This window comes from Oryzias latipes, chromosome 8 (assembly GCF_002234675.1).
Source record: "Oryzias latipes chromosome 8, ASM223467v1".
Taxonomy (NCBI): domain Eukaryota; kingdom Metazoa; phylum Chordata; class Actinopteri; order Beloniformes; family Adrianichthyidae; genus Oryzias; species Oryzias latipes.
In genome coordinates this window covers 2578050-2602360 of record NC_019866.2, presented here as the reverse complement: position 1 = coordinate 2602360, position 24311 = coordinate 2578050, and the positions used below count along the sequence as shown (strand labels likewise).

At 40.4% G+C, this 24311-nt stretch overlaps 1 protein-coding gene across 3 annotated transcripts in view; it reads right to left on the bottom strand.

Moving 5' to 3' along the window:
* The window catches only part of LOC105358455 (transmembrane protease serine 9-like), a 59362-nt gene extending 35051 nt beyond the window's left edge, over window positions 1–24311 (bottom strand). The window contains exons 1-24 of one of the 3 annotated variants that reach the window (XM_023957293.1): window positions 24232–24311; window positions 20980–21000; window positions 20319–20478; window positions 19211–19479; window positions 18825–18970; window positions 18270–18747; window positions 17543–17563; window positions 16928–17087; window positions 15826–16088; window positions 15440–15585; window positions 14885–15362; window positions 14158–14178; window positions 13543–13702; window positions 6977–7245; window positions 6591–6736; window positions 6036–6513; window positions 5309–5329; window positions 4693–4852; window positions 3585–3853; window positions 3199–3344; window positions 2644–3121; window positions 1870–2041; window positions 1366–1619; window positions 154–254 (exon numbers count right to left, since the gene is read on the bottom strand). In XM_023957293.1, coding sequence (XP_023813061.1) covers window positions 154–254; window positions 1366–1619; window positions 1870–2041; window positions 2644–3121; window positions 3199–3344; window positions 3585–3853; window positions 4693–4852; window positions 5309–5329; window positions 6036–6513; window positions 6591–6736; window positions 6977–7245; window positions 13543–13702; window positions 14158–14178; window positions 14885–15362; window positions 15440–15585; window positions 15826–16088; window positions 16928–17087; window positions 17543–17563; window positions 18270–18747; window positions 18825–18970; window positions 19211–19479; window positions 20319–20478; window positions 20980–21000; window positions 24232–24283 — 4869 coding nt within the window. In that variant the 5' untranslated portion in view covers window positions 24284–24311. The remainder of the gene's footprint in view (window positions 1–153; window positions 255–1365; window positions 1620–1869; window positions 2042–2643; window positions 3122–3198; window positions 3345–3584; window positions 3854–4692; window positions 4853–5308; window positions 5330–6035; window positions 6514–6590; window positions 6737–6976; window positions 7246–13542; window positions 13703–14157; window positions 14179–14884; window positions 15363–15439; window positions 15586–15825; window positions 16089–16927; window positions 17088–17542; window positions 17564–18269; window positions 18748–18824; window positions 18971–19210; window positions 19480–20318; window positions 20479–20979; window positions 21001–24231) is intronic. The other 2 variants (XM_023957292.1, XM_023957294.1) reach the window with 2 other exon arrangements.

The following is a 24311-nucleotide window of genomic DNA, read 5'->3' as shown; positions in this document are numbered from 1 at the left end:
TGACCTACATCCTAGAAAAACTACCTAGAAGTAAAGGTAATGGGATCCTCAGGGTTTAAGTACCTCAGTTACACAGCATTTCATTCAGATCTGAAGAAAATTGTTAGGAATCACAAAAGAATGATGCATGCAATTCTTCAACTAATGATTTACCTGTTCAAGGGTAAAGCGTCCGGTACAAATGCTGCCATTTGCAGCTGTTGAAGTCGGACATTCTAGAACTGAGGTTTGGAACTCCTGCAGAACTTCTTCTTCTGAAAGTTTGGTAGAAATGTGATCAAATGAAGCATGTTTGCATGCTCTTCAGACATCATGCATTTTCTTAAATATGGAGTGATATTTCTGTCACCATGTCGCTCACAAAACTTTCTATGTCGCGTGTGAAAATATTAAATATTTGCTTTTCAATCATTTTTTATTTTGCTTTTCAACTTTCTTTTTTTTTTCTTTCAAAAACTATTTTTTCGTTTGCAAAACACGTGTTTTCATGTGCGTTGTGTCAAATCTCGCTTTTTTCCTATCTGTGATTTTGCTGACTACTCTTTTTTTTTTTTTTTTTGCTGACTACTCTTAGCGCGACTTAGCGTGATAAAACTGCCACCATTGCCACCGCCAAAATAGTTTTCGCATGCGTTGTGTGCCATTTTACTTTTTCCTAACTTTGATTTTGCTGAGTTAAGTTTCAGTTTGACGTGACAAAGCTGCCATCAAACAGCTGCTGATTGGTTCAGATTCTAACCAATCAGGTGTCTGTCTAATATTGAAGGCACTTGGAGGCAGACATGTACTTTGCGTCGGTTATGTTTGAATGGGGTTCTGCCGTTTTCAACCATTCTGACCCGTTTCTGTCAGAGTAAAATCCAGAAGGAGCAGCAAAGCAGCCAAAATCAAACCAAGTTTTGTATTTATTTATGTCAGTGTAGCGACCAAAGTGTTTAAAATGTCTGCAGCAGAACAAAAATGTCCGAGCTCCATCTCCGTCCAGCCGGATGTTAAACTTTTTAAGATTTGTATCTGAGCTATTGTTTTATTTTAATCAATCAACGCATGCGAAAACTTTTTTGGTGGTGGCAGTGGCAGTCATATCACGCTAAGTCGCACTCAAAGTGGTCAGCAAAATCAAAGATAGGACAAAAGCGAGATTTGACACAACGCACGTAAAAACACGTTTTGCAAACGCAAAAAACGTTTTTGAAAGCAAAAAAAAAAACATTCAAAAGCAAAAAAAGAAAATATCAAAGCAGAATAAAAAAATATTGAAAAGTAAATATGCAATATTTTCACTTGCTACTTACAAAATGTTTTGTGTGCAACGTGGTGGCATAAATATCACTCCATACTACTTATACTGTAATGTTGACTCACTTCCTCCACGTCCAGAACTCCAGCCTGCAGCCCAGCATGTTGTTCCCACAGGAAAAGTTCTTCCGTTGTCCAGACAGATGGGCTGGATGTAATTATTCAGGCGGGGCGGGGTGGAGAGTTGCAGCACAGCAACATTGGACCCTGTCTGGTTGCTCAGAGTGATATTTGTCACATTCAGTGACACCTCAAAGGGGTTTGATCCATTCTGCTTCAGACGACCCAACACAACCGTCCACTCAGACGCCACAGGAGGACTGTGGAAAACACTTTAGTTTAATCATGACAGAAAACAACTAAAAAAGTGCAACACTTTTAGTTTTTTTCGTGTAGATGTTTGTTTTCTAGAGTCTAAGTTCAAACCCCATCCACAATATTACTCAAATAATATATCCAAATGTAAAACATGAACGTATGTTTTGAAATGACATTTTAGAACCTGGGGATAAAAATACATTTTTTTATCCAGTTGAAGCTGAAAAACATTCACCTTTGGATGTTACCCACCTTGAGAAGCAGTTAGCATCACTGAGCACAGAGTCCAGAGAAACTAGTGTCCCTCCACAGACATGCTGTCCATTCTTCTGTAGACTCGCCATCCACGGCCACTGACCTTCAGATACCACTGAACTTCCATTTAAGACACGAGAGTTCAGGGTGGCTCGTCCACAAACCACAGCTGCAGAAAAGACACATAAACTACATATTTAAAGTCCAGCAAATGATCTTCATCCAGTTGAAGTTGGGGGGCGGCTGGGGGCATGAAACGAGCTGGAGACAGGGTCCACAGCCAGGTGTAGTGGTGGAGGCAACCCAGAGACGAGGTACACGCTAAGGTACAGGAGCACGGATGAGCCGACTAGAATCTGGAAGTGGATCGTGCTTTGAGTGTGCTTTAGACACTCCTGGGGAGGGACAGTGCATGAATCGCACTGAACCAAACAGATGAATGGAGAACTAAATGATAAATAAATGATCAAGAATAGAGGAGAGAGAGAGAGTAGAAGTAGACGAGAATAGAGAACAGAACCCCTGTTGCCACCAGTACACACATTTTTTTTGTGTTCAGTAAAACAATTTTAGTATTTATTTTTTAGTAAAATATTTTTAGTAGACATGCAAAAATGCAAAATGTTTTAAACTCTTAATGACTAATAGTTACCCTCTAGTGAAGTAGTAGTAATTGGTGGCTCTACTGGACACGACACACTGAGGTCACTGTCAGTTCCATTGGAGGTGAAGACGATATGAAAGTTAACTAGACGTTGCATTTATTATTACCTTTGGGTGTGGTAGTTGGTGGCCAGGTTGTAGTTATTTTTGTAGTTGTTGTTGAATGGGTGGCGGTTGGTGGCCGGGTTGTAGTTTTTGCTGTAGTGGTTGTTGAATGGGTGGCGGTTGTTGTAGGTTTAGTTGTAGTTGCAGTTGTTGGGCGCTTCATGGTTGTTATAGTTGTGATGGTTGTAGTTGTTATTAGAGATACATAAGTTCTTGTAATAGGTATAGTTGTGGCAGTAGTAGCAATTGGCAGCGCTCTTAAACACGACACACTGAGGTCACTGTCAGTTCCATTGGAGGTGAAGGCGATAAAGCCCGGCTGATTGCTGGTGATTTGGGTATTGATCCAGGTCTGGTACTGGGACACTCTGGTGTAGACTCCTGGGAAATTAGGTTCAGCACAACCTATTCCAAAACTCACAACTCCTGCTTGGATCCAGCGGTTGTTCTGCTTAATCACCAGCGGACCTCCAGAGTCTCCCTTCAAGAGGAAAAATATTTTAATTTGAGAAAGAATTCAGAGGAATATCTGGAAAACAGGAAATAAAGGAGAATCACCTGACAAGAGTCTTTGCCTCCTGCAAGTAACCCGGCACACACCATGTTGTCAGTGATTGAGCTGGCTCCATAGCTGCACTTACACCGTCTGTTTCCCACAATAGGTACTTGTACTTCCTGAAGGGTTTGTGGGGCAGGAAGGGAGACTAAGAGAAGAAAAAGATTGATCAACTGACAACATCTGTAGTCCATGAAAGAACAGCTTCTGATTAATTGTAAAATCTCCAAAACAGCTGCAGTCACAGATCACTGTAGATGCATCTGAATTATCCCTATCAAGTTTAAAGAATGTTGTCATTATTATTTAGATTTAAGGTCTAGAGAATTGCACATACAGTTTCTAAAGCCTGAACCCAGCTAACTTTTTCTTTCAATGACTAACTGACCTCCACTTCCAATGTTGCCCCAGCCGGTGACCCAGGTGTTGACGCCGCTGTAGAAGGTGCTGTTGGTGGCAGACAGACAGACTGGAGTAATGTAGTTGTTGAAGGTTACTGGTGAGGAGAGCTGCAGGAGGGCGATGTCGTTATCCGATGTCTCTGAGTTGTAGTTCGGATGAATGATTAAAGTTGTTATTGTTCGAGACACTCTGTTGGGGTTGGATCCCTGCAGACTCTGAAGACCCAGAACTACAGTCACACCAGATGCACTGCCACTGAGAAAGAAAACAGAAACGTTTTGTGAGGTTTGATTGGAGACATTGTTCTCAGCTGGTTCTTTCATGAAATTACAAACAAAACCAATAGGATTCATAAGCTGGTTAGCTCTAATGTAATGTGTGTTTGTTAAGGCCGTGTCGCACAGCCACTACGTTCATTTTGCAATTTCCACAGAAGAAAATTGGTCATACGTTAGTATTTGTGGAAAAAGTCAGAAAAGTGACATTTTCACAGATGTATCACGTTTGAACCACTGAAGAAGTACGAATAAACCACGCAGAGAACACGTGGACCAACATGAAGCGTGCATGATTACTGTGCTGTTTATTTGAAATTTATTAGCAATTTGTGAATCAATTATGAAATTTGAATGTGACATGTGCACTATACACGTGACGTGATATAAAAATTAAACATGTGTGAAAAGTCCATTAGACATACTTCCAATGGTCTTTGAAAGCCACAAATGTGCACAGGCATCTAGCAAAAATCACACACAATTGCAGCAGGTTTTCTAATATTTGCATTTGAACTTCATAAAAAGTAAACTGCATTATTCTCAACCAACAAAAACTTTTAAAGAGCTCAAATCGAATTCACATAAAGACCCGTTGGCAGATATCTGTGCACATTGATGAATGATGAACGCAAGAAACACCTTAAGTATTTCACACAAGTCTCATGAAAAACTGAAATTTTATGGGTGGAAAATGTTCGTAGTGTCTGTGTGACACGGCCTTTGTTCAGCTTTTCTGTTCATGACTAAAACAAGAGGAGACCTCAGTAATCAGCTCCAAAGCTGTCATGACTGATCTGTTCTACTATTGTTGATTACCTTGGAAAGCAGTGAGCAGCCGTCAGCACCCACTGGTTGTTGATGAGGGATCCTCCACAGAAGTGTGAAGATGTCTGCAGACTGACCTGCCAAGGCCAGAACCCTGCAGGAGCATTTTGTCCTCCAACAATCCTGTTGTTCAAATTTGCCAGACCACAAACTGCAAAGAAAAGTACTGGTTTGGTTGTTGTAGACTCAGAAACTGCTGGATTTCATAAATCTCTCACAAATTAGGAAGCTTTTTTCCTCCTGAGGGGAAGTTTTTGTATTTAATTTGCTTTTCAAACACTTGAAAGTTACTCTCAAGAGAATAAACATGTCATTTCATATCTGTATATTTTTGTTTCTTTATCAAATGTTTCCACGCTTCCTTTAAAATGCACAATGCTCAAGGAAAAATGAAAAGAATGAGCTATTTGTGAAAAGTTGTACCTAAAACAAAAACTACAGTAACAAGAAATTTGAAGAGATTGCCTTTTAAAGTATTTAAAAATTTTGAATTATGTCATATTTGAGATTTTTTTTACTATTTCATGTTCCTCTCTGTATTTCTGTGACAGATAAATAGTTGCATGAAAGAAACAAACTAAGTTAGCTTTTCTGCTTAGAAACTTACCAGAAAGCTGCGACACCGACTCTGAAAATGGAAGCAAAAGAAAAACAGGTTAAACTGAAAACTTTATGTTTCTGGTAAACAGAAAGCTGTTTGCTAAAATAATTTGATCCTTTTGGGATCCAATACTTTGCTTTCAATTTCAGACAGATGATGGATTCTGCTTAGCCTATTAGCAACTTTTAAAATCATTTCAATATGTAATGGAAGCGGAAATGTACACATCTAAAGAAACTAAACCTCTTAGTAAGAGTCAGTCTTTGCTGATCGGCTGCAAAACAGCAATTTAGCACGCGCCCAGCTTTGCGCTCTAATATGAGCGAACTTCTGAAATTGGGGCCTGAGAGTGAAGTCATTTCTCTAATATTCATTGGTTTCAGATGTTGGTGAAACGGAGGCATGGAGAACTAAATGATAAATAAATGATCAAGAATAGAGGAGAGAGAGAGAGGAGAAGTAGGCGTGAATAGAGGGCAGAACCCCTGCTGCTACCAGTACACACATTTTTTTTGTTTTCAGTGAAAAAGTTTTACTATATATTTTTTAGCAAAACATTTTTAGTAGACATCAAAAATGCAAAATGTTTTAAACTCTTAATGCCAAATAGTTGCCCTCTGGTGAAGTAGTAGTAATTGGTGGCTCTACTGGACACGACACACTGAGGTCACTGTCAGTTCCATTGGAGGTGAAGGCGATATGAAAGTTAACTAGACGTTGCATTTATTATTACCTTTGGGTGTGGTGGTTGGTGGTCGGTTTGTAGTTTTTGCTGTAGTTGTTGTTGAATGGGTGGCGGTTGGTGGCCGGGTTGTAGTTTTTGCTGTAGTGGTTGTTGAATGGGTGGCGGTTGTTGTAGGTTTAGTTGTAGTTGCAGTTGTTGGGCGCTTCATGGTTGTTATAGTTGTGATGGTTTTAGTTGGTATTAGAGATACATAAGTTCTTGTAATAGGTATAGTTGTGGCAGTAGTAGCAATTGGTGGCACTCCTGGACACGACACACTGAGGTCACTGTCAGTTCCATTGGAGGTGAAGGCGATAAAGCCCGGCTGATTGCTGGTGATTTGGGTATTGATCCAGGTCTGGTACTGGGACACTCTGGTGTAGACTCCTGGGAAATTAGGTAGAGCACAACCTATTCCAAAACTCACAACTCCTGCTTGGATCCAGCGGTTGTTCTGCTTAATCACCAGTGGACCTCCAGAGTCTCCCTTCAAGATGAAAAATATTTTAATTTGAGAAAGAATTCAGAGGAATATCTGGAAAACAGGAAATAAAGGAGAATCACCTGACAAGAGTCTTTGCCTCCTTCCAGTAACCCGGCACACACCATGTTGTCAGTGATTGAGCTGGCTCCATAGCTGCACTTACACCGTCTGTTTCCCACAATAGGTACTTGTACTTCCTGAAGGGTTTGTGGGGCAGGAAGGGAGACTAAGAGAAGAAAAAGATTGATCAACTGACAACATCTGTAGTCCATGAAAGAACAGCTTCTGATTAATTGTAAAATCTCCAAAACAGCTGCAGTCACAGATCACTGTAGATGCATCTGAATTATCCCTATCAAGTTTAAAGAATGTTGTCATTATTATTTAGATTTAAGGTCTAGAGAATTGCACATACAGTTTCTAAAGCCTGAACCCAGCTAACTTTTTCTTTCAATGACTAACTGACCTCCACTTCCAATGTTGCCCCAGCCGGTGACCCAGGTGTTGACGCCGCTGTAGAAGGTGCTGTTGGTGGCAGACAGACAGACTGGAGTAATGTAGTTGTTGAAGGTTACTGGTGAGGAGAGCTGCAGGAGGGCGATGTCGTTATCCGATGTCTCTGAGTTGTAGTTCGGATGAATGATTAAAGTTGTTATTGTTCGAGACACTCTGTTGGGGTTGGATCCCTGCAGACTCTGAAGACCCAGAACTACAGTCACACCAGATGCACTGCCACTGAGAAAGAAAACAGAAACGTTTTGTGAGGTTTGATTGGAGACATTGTTCTCAACTGGTTCTTTCATGAAATTACAAACAAAACCAATAGGATTCATAAGCTGGTTAGCTCTAATGTAATGTGTGTTTGTTAAGGCCGTGTCGCACAGCCACTACGTTCATTTTGCAATTTCCACAGAAGAAAATTGGTCATACGTTAGTATTTGTGGAAAAAGTCAGAAAAGTGACATTTTCACAGATGTATCACGTTTGAACCACTGAAGAAGTACGAATAAACCACGCAGAGAACACGTGGACCAACATGAAGCGTGCATGATTACTGTGCCGTTTATTTGAAATTTATTAGCAATTTGTGAATCAATTATGAAATTTGAATGTGACATGTGCACTATACACGTGACGTGATATAAAAATTAAACATGTGTGAAAAGTCCATTAGACATACTTCCAATGGTCTTTGAAAGCCACAAATGTGCACAGGCATCTAGCAAAAATCACACACAATTGCAGCAGGTTTTCTAATATTTAGGGCCCGAGCACGGAGTGCAAGGACCCTATTGTAATTCGAATGTTTATTATTATTATTATTATTATTCTACCGGAAGAGTCGCCTTTTTGAGGCCTTTAACATACCCCAAAACTCACCAAATTTGGCACACACATCAGGAGTCGCGAAAAATTTCGTATTTTATAGGAGATTGGCATGGGCGCACAAAAACGGCTCGATAGCGCCACCTACAGTGACGTTTGTCCCGACGCCCCGCATACGCTTTAACGTACAAGCTTGATTTTTACAGGGCATGTTCTTCAGATGGAGACTTACAAAAAAGTCTGAAAGGACCCACCTGTCACTCGCACAGGAAGTCTGATATATTGAGGTCAATATGTCATTTTTGCTCTATTTTGGACATTTGCAGGCCTCGCTCTAGAACGAACTCCTCCTAGAGATTTGTGAATAATGACTACAAACTTTGGTTTTGTAAACTAGACACATGTCCGATGTTAAATTGCGAAGCTTTTAAGTTTTTACGGTTGTTTGTGACCGTGGCGGCGCGTAGAAATTCGACGTTGTTTCGAAAACACGCCATGAAAAGAAAAATGGCCATTACTCAGCCATGCATAATCCAATCTGATCCAAAATTGATATGCATGATTGTAGTCTGACTCTGAACACATCTGCAGTGAAAGAATCTGGAAAAAGTGTAGCGCCACCTGCTGGCAAGTGGAAATGACATGTTAGACTTGGAGCATCACTGCTCCAAGTAGGATGAGCCGACACACCTGAAAATGACGTCCACCTGTTGAAAAGCCATTGAAGTTTACTCTGACAAAAAACCATAACTTTCAATGCGGGGGTGTGGTCGTGACAGAGCGGCAAAGTTGGGCATCTCGCTATGCACACAAAAGTTGCTCTCACGTGCACATTCCTTGTCCAATCTCACTGAAATTCAATGGATATGATGAAGCTTCTATTCTGAACCCATGGATATGACAATCTTGGACGAGCTCTATAGCGCCACCTAGTTATTGCATTGGGCACATTCTGCCCTGTATTTTCTCTTTGCTTTGTCCGATGTGCATGAAATTAAAACTGGAGATACTCAGAAGGGTCCTCTCTCATCATGTAAAGTTTCATGGGTGTACACCTGACGGTGCCTGCGTAACAGGAAGTGGTCGATTATGTGCACCCAAATAATAGAAATTTATTATAAATCAGCCGTTTGTCTCAGGAAGCTGAGATTTCAGAATTAGATGCCTTTAATAACCTCCAGCTTTGATATGTAACACTATAGGGTCTACGAGAAACTTCATCACTTGATTTTTTTAATGAAATTTTGGACTGAACAAAGATTTTTAGCATAAATTCTGTTTAGGTTATCAGCACCAAGAATTCAACTTTCATAGGCATTTATGTGCTACTGCTTCCTAAAAAAATTCAGAATGATTGAAGTTACAGGTGACATCTTAGAGAGCATTACATCCAAAAAGGTCCGAAAACGTCTTTTTAGGCAAAACTGCAAACACCTATTTTTTTGCATAACTTATCTTTCAAATATCAGCACAAAAAAATTAAAAACGGTAGGGATCTGTGTTTGCTGCCTTCCATATTTTTTTCAGACTTAAAAGTGTAACAGATGATTTATAAAAAATCCTTTTCATCCAAAAACCTGTGTTAAATCTGTCTAGACTCCAAACAAACATTTTTTTATGGTAACTTATGTTTCAACAATCGACACCAATTTTCACAGACCTAAAGCTGAACATGTCCCATAGCTCCCTGAATATTTTCATAGATATAAAATGAACTGGTCATTCTAACATCTGGCATTCTAACATCTAACATCTTACATGTCAAAGCCTCTCTCAGCCTGGCTCTGCTGAAGGAGTCGTGTTACAACCCCGCCCCCTCCTGCTGGGACCCCTGCTATGTAAATTAGCAAGCAGTGAACAGAGAGATGAGGAGTAAGAATGGCCATTATTCAGGCATGCATAATCCAAAGACAGCCAGTTAAACACTGAAAGACATATTTTTTCGGTATGTCTTTCATACATCTTTAGTATTAAAAACTCTCCAAGATGAATGTGCCTGACTCCACCTGCAGGTGGATCACAGACTTCCTGACGGACAGACAGCAGTATGTGAGGCTGGGGAAGCTCGTCTCAGATACTCGGACCACAAGCACCGGATCCCCCCAGGGCTGTGTCCTTTCACCCCTGTTACTCTCCCTGTACACAAACAGCTGCACAGCTGGTCACCTGTCTGTCAAACTCCTGAAGTTGGCTGACGACACCACACTCATCGGCCTCATCTCTGACGGAGATGAGTCGGCCTACAGGAGTGAAATAGCCAGGCTGGTGTCATAGTGCAGCGCTAACAACCTGGAGCTTAATGCTCTGAAGACAGTGGAGATGACAGTGGACTTCAGGAAGGCCCCAGCCCCCCTCCCCCCTGTCATCCTCTGTGACTCCCCGGTGACCTCTGTGGAGTCCTTCTGCTTCCTGGGAACCATCATCAGCCAGGACCTCAAGTGGGAGCAGAACATCAGCTCCATCACTAAGAAGGTCCAGCAGAGGATGTACTTCCTGAGGCAGCTGAAGAAGTTTCACCTCCCTGAAAAGATGCTGGTAGACTTTTACACCGCCATCATCGAATCCACCCTCACGTCCTCCATCACAGTCTGGTTCGCTGCGGCCACGGCCAGAGACAAGGCCAAGCTGCAACGCGTCATCCACTCAGCAGAGAAGGTGATCGGCTGCCACCTCCCGTCTCTCCAGGAGCTGCACATCTCCAGGACCTGGAGGCGGGCAGCCAGGATTGTAGCCAACCCCTCTCATCCAGGACATAATCTCTTTCGGCCCCTCCCTTCTGGCAAGAGGCTCCGGTCCATAAGGACCAGGACCTCGCGCCACAAGAACAGCTTCTTCCCCACTGCAGCCAGCCTGCTGAACAGAACCCCAACTCCCCCAGGTGACCCCCCCCTCCCCCCCGCCCACCAAAGGACTGTCGGTGCCACTTACAGGCCCCACCATCCCAGCCCATCTGTGCTCCCACTTTAATTCACCTTACTCTACTGTATATAGTGTGTTGTTGTTGTTAACTTAATTTTTAACTTATTCTTAATTGCACTATACACCAAGTCAAATTCCTCGTTTTGTAAAGTGCGCTCTACTGAACCTGGCAATAAAACTTTTTCTGATTCCTGATTCTGATTCTGATTCTATTAATCATTGTTTTTTATTCATTCAAAATGCAATTAAATCAATATTTTATCTTTTTCCTTTTTCTTTTTTTTTTATCTCTTATATCCTTTTTTATAATCAATGTTTGAACTTCTTTTCCTTTCTATTGTCATGGTTTCAGTTTGTTGTCTTGTTTTTCGCTTTAGTTCTTGTTCTGTCTTGTTTGGTTCTGTTTCCTGTTTTATTTTGAAAGGTTTCCTGTCTTGTCATGTTTCTTGAGTTTTACTTCCTTTGGTCCCCATCTGCCCTAATCGTGTTCACCTGTGTCTTGTCTGCCCTGTCTGTATATAAGTCTTGTCTCTGCCTTCCTCCTGTGCTGGTCCATTAACTTCTGCTCATGTTGATCACGTCTTCTTGTCTGGCGTCCATGTCCCTTGCCATGCCACAGTAAGTTTTTGTTTTTAGTTTTGTCATCCTGCTCTGCAGCGCTTTTTGTTAGTTAAATAAACCCACTTGCCCTGAACCCGTTTGCCTCCCGTCTCTGCGCCTGGGTCCTACCTGCTCTCGAGCCTCCCCCCCACACGACATTTATACATCCAATGAAATTAAACTACAAATCAACAAACACAACTGATAACAAATGTCTCTAAAAAATGATGTGTATATTTGCAGAACCTTAAAAACACCAAACAAATAACAAATGCTTCCCAATTAAAGCACAAAAAATGGAACACAAAATGTAAAACCCAAGTTAGAAATTGCAATTTGAAAAAGATACTTTTTTCAGCAGCTTTTCAAAATCAATCACCAATTCTACTCTTCTGTGGATGAAACAAAGAACTCCAGAACAATGAAGCCATTTCTCTAAGTCTCTCTCACCTTCAGTTTTAAACAAGGTCTGTGAAAATCCACCATACATTGGTCACATGAACTCAGAGACCTGCTAAAAGTGCACAATTGTAAAAGCTCTTTTATATAGACAACTGTTTGTTTGCTTAGAGCTCTAAATATAAAAAAAATGCTTTTCTATCACCTAGACACAGATGGAGAACCATATCAACTGGATTAATAACAGGGTGGCATGTTTAGACAACATGAAGCTGTCCATCACATTTTTGACCTAAACATGTAAACACATCCTTGGCTCTGCGGTTAGGAAATGGTATTTGGGAATCTCTTTATACCAGGAGCCAGCCTGGCCATTGGAACATCGCCACAGTGCCCATCCAGACTGGGACAGCAACGGGGTCCACTTCAGAGCCGTGAGCTGCTGTGTTTAACTCCAGCTGTCCCAGCAAGGTAGACAACTGCAGCAACATCCACTGACCAAGCTGACAAGCCCTGGCAGAAAAGATCCCCACAAGAAAAACACTGGCTCAGGCAGGCTGGTCAAAAAAAATAGTTTTGCCATTGTCTTGCAGCTCGCAGATCAAGTGGTTTAGTTTTCCAGTAATGTCTGTCAAGAATGCAAGTTCAGATTCACAATGTTCATATTCACCATATTCAACAGACATCTCCTCCAATAGCACCTTAAAAATCCTGTGCTGTTTAGCTTTCCAGCTGAGGTTGTTTACGATTTTCAGAATAAGAGTCATTATATGTCCAGAGCCAATCACTTCTGCACATAAGGCCTGCTGGTGAATGACGCAGCAGTAATGCAGACATTTTGGAAAGTCTGGGTCAGCTTTACAGTGAGTGATGAAACCTGTTTGTCTATTGATCATAGCAGGAGTCCCATCTGCAGTCACTGCTACCAGCTTTTCTAATTGTACCTTTTTCTGCACAAAAACTCCTTCACCGTGTTATACATTTCAACTCCTCTTGTAATTGTCTGTTAGGGCAGATGTGTCAGGAGTTCTTCTCTTGTGGAAACCAAAAGCTATGCTGTACTGTTGCCGTCCACAGACTCATCACACTGGACGTTAACCACCTGCACTTTGCAAGATCCCGGTCCAGCTAATTGGCCAAGTTATCAGACATAGCTGACACTCATCTAGACATTGTAGTGGAAATTGAATGAGTTCTATTGTTCTCATCCTTAGGGACAGTGATAGCAATTATCATCATTGCTTGAATTTTTTTCATGCTATATGCAAAAGTCTTTGTCCCTTAAGGCAACAGATTACAGCCCCCCCCCCCCCCCCCCCCCCAGGCTGCTGTCGTATTAACAATAGCTTGGAGCTCCAGAATGGACAAGAAAAAACGACGAGAATGGCTCGAGCAGGGCGTTGCTCACGGGGCGGTCGCTCGTGCCATGCGGTCGCACGTGCTCGGGCCCGCTAAATGCTACTTGTAGCTTTAATTGCATTTGAACTTCATAAAAAGTAAACTGCATTATTCTCAACCAACAAAAACTTTTAAAGAGCTCAAATCGAATTCACATAAAGACCCGTTGGCAGATATCTGTGCACATTGATGAATGATGAACGCAAGAAACACCTTAAGTATTTCACACAAGTCTCATGAAAAACTGAAATTTTATGGGTGGAAAATGTTCGTAGTGTCTGTGTGACACGGCCTTTGTTCAGCTTTTCTGTTCATGACTAAAACAAGAGGAGACCTCAGTAATCAGCTCCAAAGCTGTCATGACTGATCTGTTCTACTATTGTTGATTACCTTGGAAAGCAGTGAGCAGCCGTCAGCACCCACTGGTTGTTGATGAGGGATCCTCCACAGAAGTGTGAAGATGTCTGCAGACTGACCTGCCAAGGCCAGAACCCTGCAGGAGCATTTTGTCCTCCAACAATCCTGTTGTTCAAATTTGCCAGACCACAAACTGCAAAGAAAAGTACTGGTTTGGTTGTTGTAGACTCAGAAACTGCTGGATTTCATAAATCTCTCACAAATTAGGAAGCTTTTTTCCTCCTGAGGGGAAGTTTTTGTATTTAATTTGCTTTTCAAACACTTGAAAGTTACTCTCAAGAGAATAAACATGTCATTTCATATCTGTATATTTTTGTTTCTTTATCAAATGTTTCCACGCTTCCTTTAAAATGCACAATGCTCAAGGAAAAATGAAAAGAATGAGCTATTTGTGAAAAGTTGTACCTAAAACAAAAACTACAGTAACAAGAAATTTGAAGAGATTGCCTTTTAAAGTATTTAAAATTTTGAATTATGTCATATTTGAGATTTTTTTTACTATTTCATGTTCCTCTCTGTATTTCTGTGACAGATAAATAGTTGCATGAAAGAAACAAACTAAGTTAGCTTTTCTGCTTAGAAACTTACCAGAAAGCTGCGACACCGACTCTGAAAATGGAAGCAAAAGAAAAACAGGTTAAACTGAAAACTTTATGTTTCTGGTAAACAGAAAGCTGTTTGCTAAAATAATTTGATCCTTTTGGGATCCAATACTTTGCTTTCAATTTCAGACAGATGATGGATTCTGCTTAGCCTATTAGCAACTTTTAAAATCATTTCAATATGTAATGGAAGCGGAAATGTACACATCTAAAGAAACTAAACCTCTTAGTAAGAGTCAGTCTTTGCTGATCGGCTGCAAAACAGCAATTTAGCACGCGCCCAGCTTTGCGCTCTAATATGAGCGAACTTCTGAAATTGGGGCCTGAGAGTGAAGTCATTTCTCTAATATTCATTGGTTTCAGATGTTGGTGAAACGGAGGCATGGAGAACTAAATGATAAATAAATGATCAAGAATAGAGGAGAGAGAGAGAGGAGAAGTAGGCGTGAATAGAGGGCAGAACCCCTGCTGCTACCAGTACACACATTTTTTTTGTTTTCAGTGAAAAAGTTTTACTATATATTTTTTAGCAAAACATTTTTAGTAGACATCAAAAATGCAAAATGTTTTAAACTCTTAATGCCAAATAGTTGCCCTCTGGTGAAGTAGTAGTAATTGGTGGCTCTACTGGACACGACACACTGAGGTCACTGTCAGTTCCATTGGAGGTGAAGGCGATATGAAAGTTAACTAGACGTTGCATTTATTATTACCTTTGGGTGTGGTGGTTGGTGGTCGGTTTGTAGTTTTTGCTGTAGTTGTTGTTGAATGGGTGGCGGTTGGTGGCCGGGTTGTAGTTTTTGCTGTAGTGGTTGTTGAATGGGTGGCGGTTGTTGTAGGTTTAGTTGTAGTTGCAGTTGTTGGGCGCTTCATGGTTGTTATAGTTGTGATGGTTTTAGTTGGTATTAGAGATACATAAGTTCTTGTAATAGGTATAGTTGTGGCAGTAGTAGCAATTGGTGGCACTCCTGGACACGACACACTGAGGTCACTGTCAGTTCCATTGGAGGTGAAGGCGATAAAGCCCGGCTGATTGCTGGTGATTTGGGTATTGATCCAGGTCTGGTACTGGGACACTCTGGTGTAGACTCCTGGGAAATTAGGTAGAGCACAACCTATTCCAAAACTCACAACTCCTGCTTGGATCCAGCGGTTGTTCTGCTTAATCACCAGTGGACCTCCAGAGTCTCCCTTCAAGATGAAAAATATTTTAATTTGAGAAAGAATTCAGAGGAATATCTGGAAAACAGGAAATAAAGGAGAATCACCTGACAAGAGTCTTTGCCTCCTTCCAGTAACCCGGCACACACCATGTTGTCAGTGATTGAGCTGGCTCCATAGCTGCACTTACACCGTCTGTTTCCCACAATAGGTACTTGTACTTCCTGAAGGGTTTGTGGGGCAGGAAGGGAGACTAAGAGAAGAAAAAGATTGATCAACTGACAACATCTGTAGTCCATGAAAGAACAGCTTCTGATTAATTGTAAAATCTCCAAAACAGCTGCAGTCACAGATCACTGTAGATGCATCTGAATTATCCCTATCAAGTTTAAAGAATGTTGTCATTATTATTTAGATTACAGGTCTATAGAATTGCACATACAGTTTCTAAAGCCTGAACTCAGCTGACTTTTTCTTTCAATGACTAACTGACCTCCACTTCCAATGTTGCCCCAGCCGGTGACCCAGGTGTTGACGCCGCTGTAGAAGGTGCTGTTGGTGGCAGACAGACAGACTGGAGAAATGTAGTTGGTGAAGTTTACTGGTGAGGAGAGCTGCAGGAGGGCGATGTCGTTATCATTTGAGTTGTAGTTCGGATGAATGATTAGTCTTGTTATTGTTCGAGACACATTGTTGGGGTTAGATCCCTGCAGACTTTGAAGACCCAGAACTACAGTCACACCAGATGCACTGCCACTGAGAAAGAAAACAGAAACGTTTTGTGAGGTTTGATTGGAGACATTGTTCTCAACTGGTTCTTTCATTAAATTACAAACAAAATCAATAGGATTCATAAGCTGGTTAGCTCTAATGTAATGTGTGTTTGTTAAGGCCGTGTCGCACAGCCACTACGTTCATTTTGCAATTTCCACAGAAGAAAATTGGTCATACGTTAGTATTTGTGGAAAAAGTCAGAAAAGTGACATTTTCACAGATGTATCACGTTTGAACCACTGAAGAAGTACGAATAAACCACGCAGAGAACACGTGGACCAACATGAAGCGTGCATGATTACTGTGCTGTTTATTTGAAATGTATTTGTGCATCAATTATGAAATTTTGAATGTGTTATGTGCACTGTACACGTGATATAAAAGTTAAACATCGACGGTTCATGTGTGAAAGGTCCATTAGGCATACTTTGAATGGTCTTGGAAAGCCACAAATGTGCACATGCATCTTACAAAAATCACACACAATTGCAGCAGGTTTTCTAATATTTGCATATGAACTTCATAAAAAGTAAACTGCATTATTCTCAACCAACAAAAACTTTTAAAGAGCTCAAATCGAATTCACATAAAGACCCGTTGGCAGATATCTGTGCACATTGATGAATGATGAACGCAAGAAACACCTTAAGTATTTCACACAAGTCTCATGAAAAACTGAAATTTTATGGGTGGAAAATGTTCGTAGTGTCTGTGTGACACGGCCTTTGTTCAGCTTTTCTGTTCATGACTAAAACAAGAGGAGACCTCAGTAATCAGCTCCAAAGCTGTCATGACTGATCTGTTCTACTATTGTTGATTACCTTGGAAAGCAGTGAGCAGCCGTCAGCACCCACTGGTTGTTGATGAGGGATCCTCCACAGAAGTGTGAAGATGTCTGCAGACTGACCTGCCAAGGCCAGAACCCTGCAGGAGCATTTTGTCCTCCAACAATCCTGTTGTTCAAATTTGCCAGACCACAAACTGCAAAGAAAAGTACTGGTTTGGTTGTTGTAGACTCAGAAACTGCTGGATTTCATAAATCTCTCACAAATTAGGAAGCTTTTTTCCTCCTGAGGGGAAGTTTTTGTATTTAATTTGCTTTTCAAACACTTGAAAGTTACTCTCAAGAGAATAAACATGTCATTTCATATCTGTATATTTTTGTTTCTTTATCAAATGTTTCCACGCTTCCTTTAAAATGCACAATGCTCAAGGAAAAATGAAAAGAATGAGCTATTTGTGAAAAGTTGTACCTAAAACAAAAACTACAGTAACAAGAAATTTGAAGAGATTGCCTTTTAAAGTATTTAAAATTTTGAATTATGTCATATTTGAGATTTTTTTTACTATTTCATGTTCCTCTCTGTATTTCTGTGACAGATAAATAGTTGCATGAAAGAAACAAACTAAGTTAGCTTTTCTGCTTAGAAACTTACCAGAAAGCTGCGACACCGACTCTGAAAATGGAAGCAAAAGAAAAACAGGTTAAACTGAAAACTTTATGTTTCTGGTAAACAGAAAGCTGTTTGCTAAAATAATTTGATCCTTTTGGGATCCAATACTTTGCTTTCAATTTCAGACAGATGATGGATTCTGCTTAGCCTATTAGCAACTTTTAAAATCATTTCAATATGTAATGGAAGCGGAAATGTACACATCTAAAGAAACTAAACCTCTTAGTAAGAGTCAGTCTTTGCTGATCGGCTGCAAAACAGCAATTTAGCACGCGCCCAGCTTTGCGCTCTAATATGAGCGAACTTCTGAAATTGGGGCCTGAGAGTGAAGTCATTTCTCTAATATTCATTGGTTTCAGATGTTGGTGAAACGGAGGCATGGAGAACTAAATGATAAATAAATGATCAAGAATAGAGGAGAGAGAGAGAGGAGAAGTAGGCGTGAATAGAGGGCAGAACCCCTGCTGCTACCAGTACACACATTTTTTTTGTTTTCAGTGAAAAAGTTTTACTATATATTTTTTAGCAAAACATTTTTAGTAGACATCAAAAATGCAAAATGTTTTAAACTCTTAATGCCAAATAGTTGCCCTCTGGTGAAGTAGTAGTAATTGGTGGCTCTACTGGACACGACACACTGAGGTCACTGTCAGTTCCATTGGAGGTGAAGGCGATATGAAAGTTAACTAGACGTTGCATTTATTATTACCTTTGGGTGTGGTGGTTGGTGGTCGGTTTGTAGTTTTTGCTGTAGTTGTTGTTGAATGGGTGGCGGTTGGTGGCCGGGTTGTAGTTTTTGCTGTAGTGGTTGTTGAATGGGTGGCGGTTGTTGTAGGTTTAGTTGTAGTTGCAGTTGTTGGGCGCTTCATGGTTGTTATAGTTGTGATGGTTTTAGTTGGTATTAGAGATACATAAGTTCTTGTAATAGGTATAGTTGTGGCAGTAGTAGCAATTGGTGGCACTCCTGGACACGACACACTGAGGTCACTGTCAGTTCCATTGGAGGTGAAGGCGATAAAGCCCGGCTGATTGCTGGTGATTTGGGTATTGATCCAGGTCTGGTACTGGGACACTCTGGTGTAGACTCCTGGGAAATTAGGTAGAGCACAACCTATTCCAAAACTCACAACTCCTGCTTGGATCCAGCGGTTGTTCTGCTTAATCACCAGTGGACCTCCAGAGTCTCCCTTCAAGATGAAAAATATTTTAATTTGAGAAAGAATTCAGAGGAATATCTGGAAAACAGGAAATAAAGGAGAATCACCTGACAAGAGTCTTTGCCTCCTTCCAGTAACCCGGCACACACCATGTTGTCAGTGATTGAGCTGGCTCCATAGCTGCACTTACACCGTCTGTTTCCCACAATAGGTACTTGTACTTCCTGAAGGGTTTGTGGGGCAGGAAGGGAGACTAAGAGAAGAAAAAGATTGATCAACTGACAACATCTGTAGTCCATGAAAGAACAGCTTCTGATTAATTGTAAAATCTCCAAAACAGCTGCAGTCACAGATCACTGTAGATGCATCTGAATTATCCCTATCAAGTTTAAAGAATGTTGTCATTATTATTTAGATTTAAGGTCTAGAGAATTGCACATACAGTTTCTAAAGCCTGAACCCAGCTAACTTTTTCTTTCAATGACTAACTGACCTCCACTTCCAATGTTGCCCCAGCCGGTGACCCAGGTGTTGACGCCGCTGTAGAAGGTGCTGTTGGTGGCAGACAGACAGACTGGAGTAATGTAGTTGTTGAAGGTTACTGGTGAGGAGAGCTGCAGGAGGGCGATGTCGTTATCCGATGTCTCTGAGTTGTAGTTCGGATGAATGATTAAAGTTGTTATTGTTCGAGACACTCTGTTGGGGTTGGATCCCTGCAGACTCTGAAGACCCAGAACTACAGTCACACCAGATGCACTGCCACTGAGAAAGAAAACAGAAACGTTTTGTGAGGTTTGATTGGAGACATTGTTCTCAACTGGTTCTTTCATGAAATTACAAACAAAACCAATAGGATTCATAAGCTGGTTAGCTCTAATGTAATGTGTGTTTGTTAAGGCCGTGTCGCACAGCCACTACGTTCATTTTGCAATTTCCACAGAAGAAAATTGGTCATACGTTAGTATTTGTGGAAAAAGTCAGAAAAGTGACATTTTCACAGATGTATCACGTTTGAACCACTGAAGAAGTACGAATAAACCACGCAGAGAACACGTGGACCAACATGAAGCGTGCATGATTACTGTGCCGTTTATTTGAAATTTATTAGCAATTTGTGAATCAATTATGAAATTTGAATGTGACATGTGCACTATACACGTGACGTGATATAAAAATTAAACATGTGTGAAAAGTCCATTAGACATACTTCCAATGGTCTTTGAAAGCCACAAATGTGCACAGGCATCTAGCAAAAATCACACACAATTGCAGCAGGTTTTCTAATATTTGCATTTGAACTTCATAAAAAGTAAACTGCATTATTCTCAACCAACAAAAACTTTTAAAGAGCTCAAATCGAATTCACATAAAGACCCGTTGGCAGATATCTGTGCACATTGATGAATGATGAACGCAAGAAACACCTTAAGTATTTCACACAAGTCTCATGAAAAACTGAAATTTTATGGGTGGAAAATGTTCGTAGTGTCTGTGTGACACGGCCTTTGTTCAGCTTTTCTGTTCATGACTAAAACAAGAGGAGACCTCAGTAATCAGCTCCAAAGCTGTCATGACTGATCTGTTCTACTATTGTTGATTACCTTGGAAAGCAGTGAGCAGCCGTCAGCACCCACTGGTTGTTGATGAGGGATCCTCCACAGAAGTGTGAAGATGTCTGCAGACTGACCTGCCAAGGCCAGAACCCTGCAGGAGCATTTTGTCCTCCAACAATCCTGTTGTTCAAATTTGCCAGACCACAAACTGCAAAGAAAAGTACTGGTTTGGTTGTTGTAGACTCAGAAACTGCTGGATTTCATAAATCTCTCACAAATTAGGAAGCTTTTTTCCTCCTGAGGGGAAGTTTTTGTATTTAATTTGCTTTTCAAACACTTGAAAGTTACTCTCAAGAGAATAAACATGTCATTTCATATCTGTATATTTTTGTTTCTTTATCAAATGTTTCCACGCTTCCTTTAAAATGCACAATGCTCAAGGAAAAATGAAAAGAATGAGCTATTTGTGAAAAGTTGTACCTAAAACAAAAACTACAATAACAAGAAATTTGAAGAGACTGCCTTTTAAAGTATTTAAAATTTTGAATTATGTCATATTTGAGTTTTTTTTTTTACTGTTTTATGTTCCTTTCTGTATTTCTGTGTAAGCTTAATAGTTTGATGATAGAAACAAACAAAGTTAATAAAATAAAAAAAAATAAAAAAGAAACAAAGAAAACAAAGTTAGCTTTTCTTCTCAGAAACTTACCAGAAAGCTGCGACACCGACTCTGAAAATAAAAGCAAAAGAAAAACAGGTTAAACTGGAAACTTTATGTTTCTGGTAAACAGAAAGCTGTTTGCTAAAATAATTTGATCCTTTTTGGATCCAATACTTTGCTTTCAAGTTCCGACAGGTGATGGATTCTGCTTAGCCTATTAGCAACTTTTAAAATCATTTTAATATGTTATGGAAGTTGAAATGTACACATCTAAAGAAACTAAACCTCTCAGATTATATACAGTTTTTAAATTTTCAAAATTAAGACACATTATTTTATCAAATGTAAGTGTTTCTCAATAAATATTTTTTCTCCTACAGTTAAGATGTGGTGGTTAATCTCAATGTATTTATCAGTAAATTCTGATTTGTACAAATTACAACAGAATAAATAATTACTATGATAAAAATCAAAACTCACAGAAAAAGACAGACATGAAACTCTGATCAGCTTTAAAAAAAAAGTCATATTTTGTTCTACTAAACAACAACATCATGTCAGGAGAAAAAAGTTAAATTTGTCATGAGAGGTCAGGAGGATTAAAAGCATTTGGAAACAACAGTTTCATAAAACTCTCAAATCTAATAACTTCTGGCATGTCAGGGATGTCCAAATATGTTGAATTGTGAATAAATGGATTTGGGTTGGAGCCCTTGAATTGTGTTGACTTGTGAATAAAATTCACAGTTTATTCGGCTCATATTGCTTTGAATTTTTCAGTTCTGTTCCATTTTCTTGTTTGCTTTCCTGTCAGCTTCATCTGATTTCATTTGATTGACTTAAAACTGGTTCTGACCAGAGGAATCCATCTGACTGTTCAATGAAAATAGAGCATTGATGGAGCTGACCATGGTGCTGTATGGAGAGAAATTAGACTCAGTCAGATTTGTGCGTGCGTAATTCTTGATTTTTTTTTTTTTTTTTTTTTTTATACACTGTATTTTATCCCACGAAGGGAAATTCTTTCTCCGCATTTGACCCATCCCCTTGGGGAGCGGTGAGCTGCAGCCGAAACCGCGCTCGGGAGGCAGTAGCGTTAAGGGTCTTGCCTAAGGACCCTCACTGGGTGATGTTAACTGCTCACCATTGATATGGTAATTGCCCCCAGTACCATTGCTCATTCCCCTCCGGGAATTGAACCCTGGTTTCCTGCATGGTAGCTTCTCACCTTACCAACCGAGCTACCCAGCCGATTTGTGCGTAAATTAGGATTTGTGTATGCATATTCTTGCTTTGTGCGTGCGTAAATTAGGATTTGCGCATAAATTTGGATTTGTGCGTGATTTGTTACGCACATAATACGTTTTGTGTATAAGTTAAAAAAATATAAAATGAAAAAAATACAAAACGCAATTTACGTATGCACAAAATAAGATTACAACAGCTTGAAACTACTTACACACACACAATCCGACTGAGTCTAATTTCTCTCCATAGTGCTGACGTGATTTCTGTTCAGTGCTCCGAATGTCTAAGTGAAGAAACTCAGTGACGTGCAGGTTTATGTGTTGTGGTTTATTCGTACTTCTGTGGTTTTAATGTGGTTCATTCATGATACATCCGTGAAAACTTCACATGAAGACCACAACTTTTCTCACTTTTCCAAAAATATTCACGTCTGACGAGTTTTCATCTGTGCAAAATGTGCAAACTGTTTATAGCGCAGTGTGTAACAGTCGAGACGGGCCTCTGGACAGGGGCCGCAGTTGGGGAGATCCACGAGAAGGGCCTGACCCGTCCCAGAGTCGCATTTGGGCCTGCCACACCCACCCGCCTCTCCCCGCCTTTCGCGTGGTGCCAGAAGGCGGTCAGTGCGCTCCGCTCACTGTACGTGATTCCTCTTCGTCACCTGCCGTATTTTACTTCCATTTTATAAGTTTCCTTGTGCGATATTGCCAGTAACCAGATTTGGGAGTGTACCCTAAGGTAATTAAATTAAGGTTCCCCATGAACATTTTTTTAACTCAGGAAAACAAGTTATTTTGATTTTAGAATACTCCTGAACAGGCCTTTTTATTTATAGCTGCATAAACAAAAAGGACAGAGAGAATAGAACTGTGATGTGTTGACTAGAACCAGACAGCTTTTACCTCATTTGAGTATATTTCATATTTTGCACTAGACTAGAGTACAATTTGCTTCTTTTTTTCGTAAAGGCAGTGTGACACGACCTTTAGTATTTTGCCCGTTTTAAGGTAAAATACTGGCAGAACTCTTTTTTTTTTAACTTGTCCTGTCCAACAGCTGGGCAGATAAATGAGAGCTGAAGTCCTCTTGTGTTGGATTATGAGTCTTCTGACAAACTAGAGGTATGTCTGAATAAACGCCTTTTGTAATGGAGGCAAAACTTTATTCATTTTAATCATATTTGAAAATCTTTTGTGTTGGACCGGATGGAAAAGGAAAGGAGGGAAGAAGAGAGAGGGATGTGAGAGAGAGGGGTGGTGTAGGAGGGTGATCATAGGAGGGGGGAGGGGGGTAAAACCATGAAGCAGCATAAAGCAACAAACTACTGGGTGTTTATCATTACGATAAAGTTTAGATATAATACAAATCTCAAAGGGCGGGGCCTGTCCACACACACACTCAAATGTTTCAAACTCACCAGCTAGCGGCAAAAATGTCCACATGTCAACATTTTCACAATACAGATGGTGTTCACACACGCATACTTATGCCTTCAAACCAACTAATGTGAAATATTTCATTCAATCACGCAAACTATTAGTACAATGGTGAGCTAACACCTGTGCTCAAGTGAGTGTTTATGTTCTTATAAATTCATTAAAATATCTTCAAAGGCTGATAACATGATTGTCCGGAAGCACCCTTGTCTTTACACACATTCTGCAGCGCACTGATCCTTTTTTAATTCCGATTACGACTGCAGACTAATTCCACCATCAGTCTGTGCTGATCTGCCCCAAAACAGCAATTTAGCGCGCGCGCAACTTTGCGCTCTAATGTGAGCAGACTTCTGAAATTGGGGCCTGAGAGTGAAGTCATTTCTCTAATATTCATTGGTTTCAGATGTTGGTGAAAGTTTTCGTTCATCAAGGTGACGCTGTCTTGAAGTTGATTCATCTGGACTAAAATTCTTCTTTTTAAGATTTGAAGTCCAGATGAATCAACATCCAGACAAAAGTGTCAGATTTATTATTTAAAAGAAAATATGTTTCTATATGACACCTTTTATCCTTTCAGTGAGCTCTGCCTGCGGTTTGGTGATAATCTTCTTACCTTTTATGAAGAGAGTCTGCAGAGCCACCACAAAGATCAGCTTCAGAGCCATGTCTGCAGTCTTTAGTCGAATAACTATC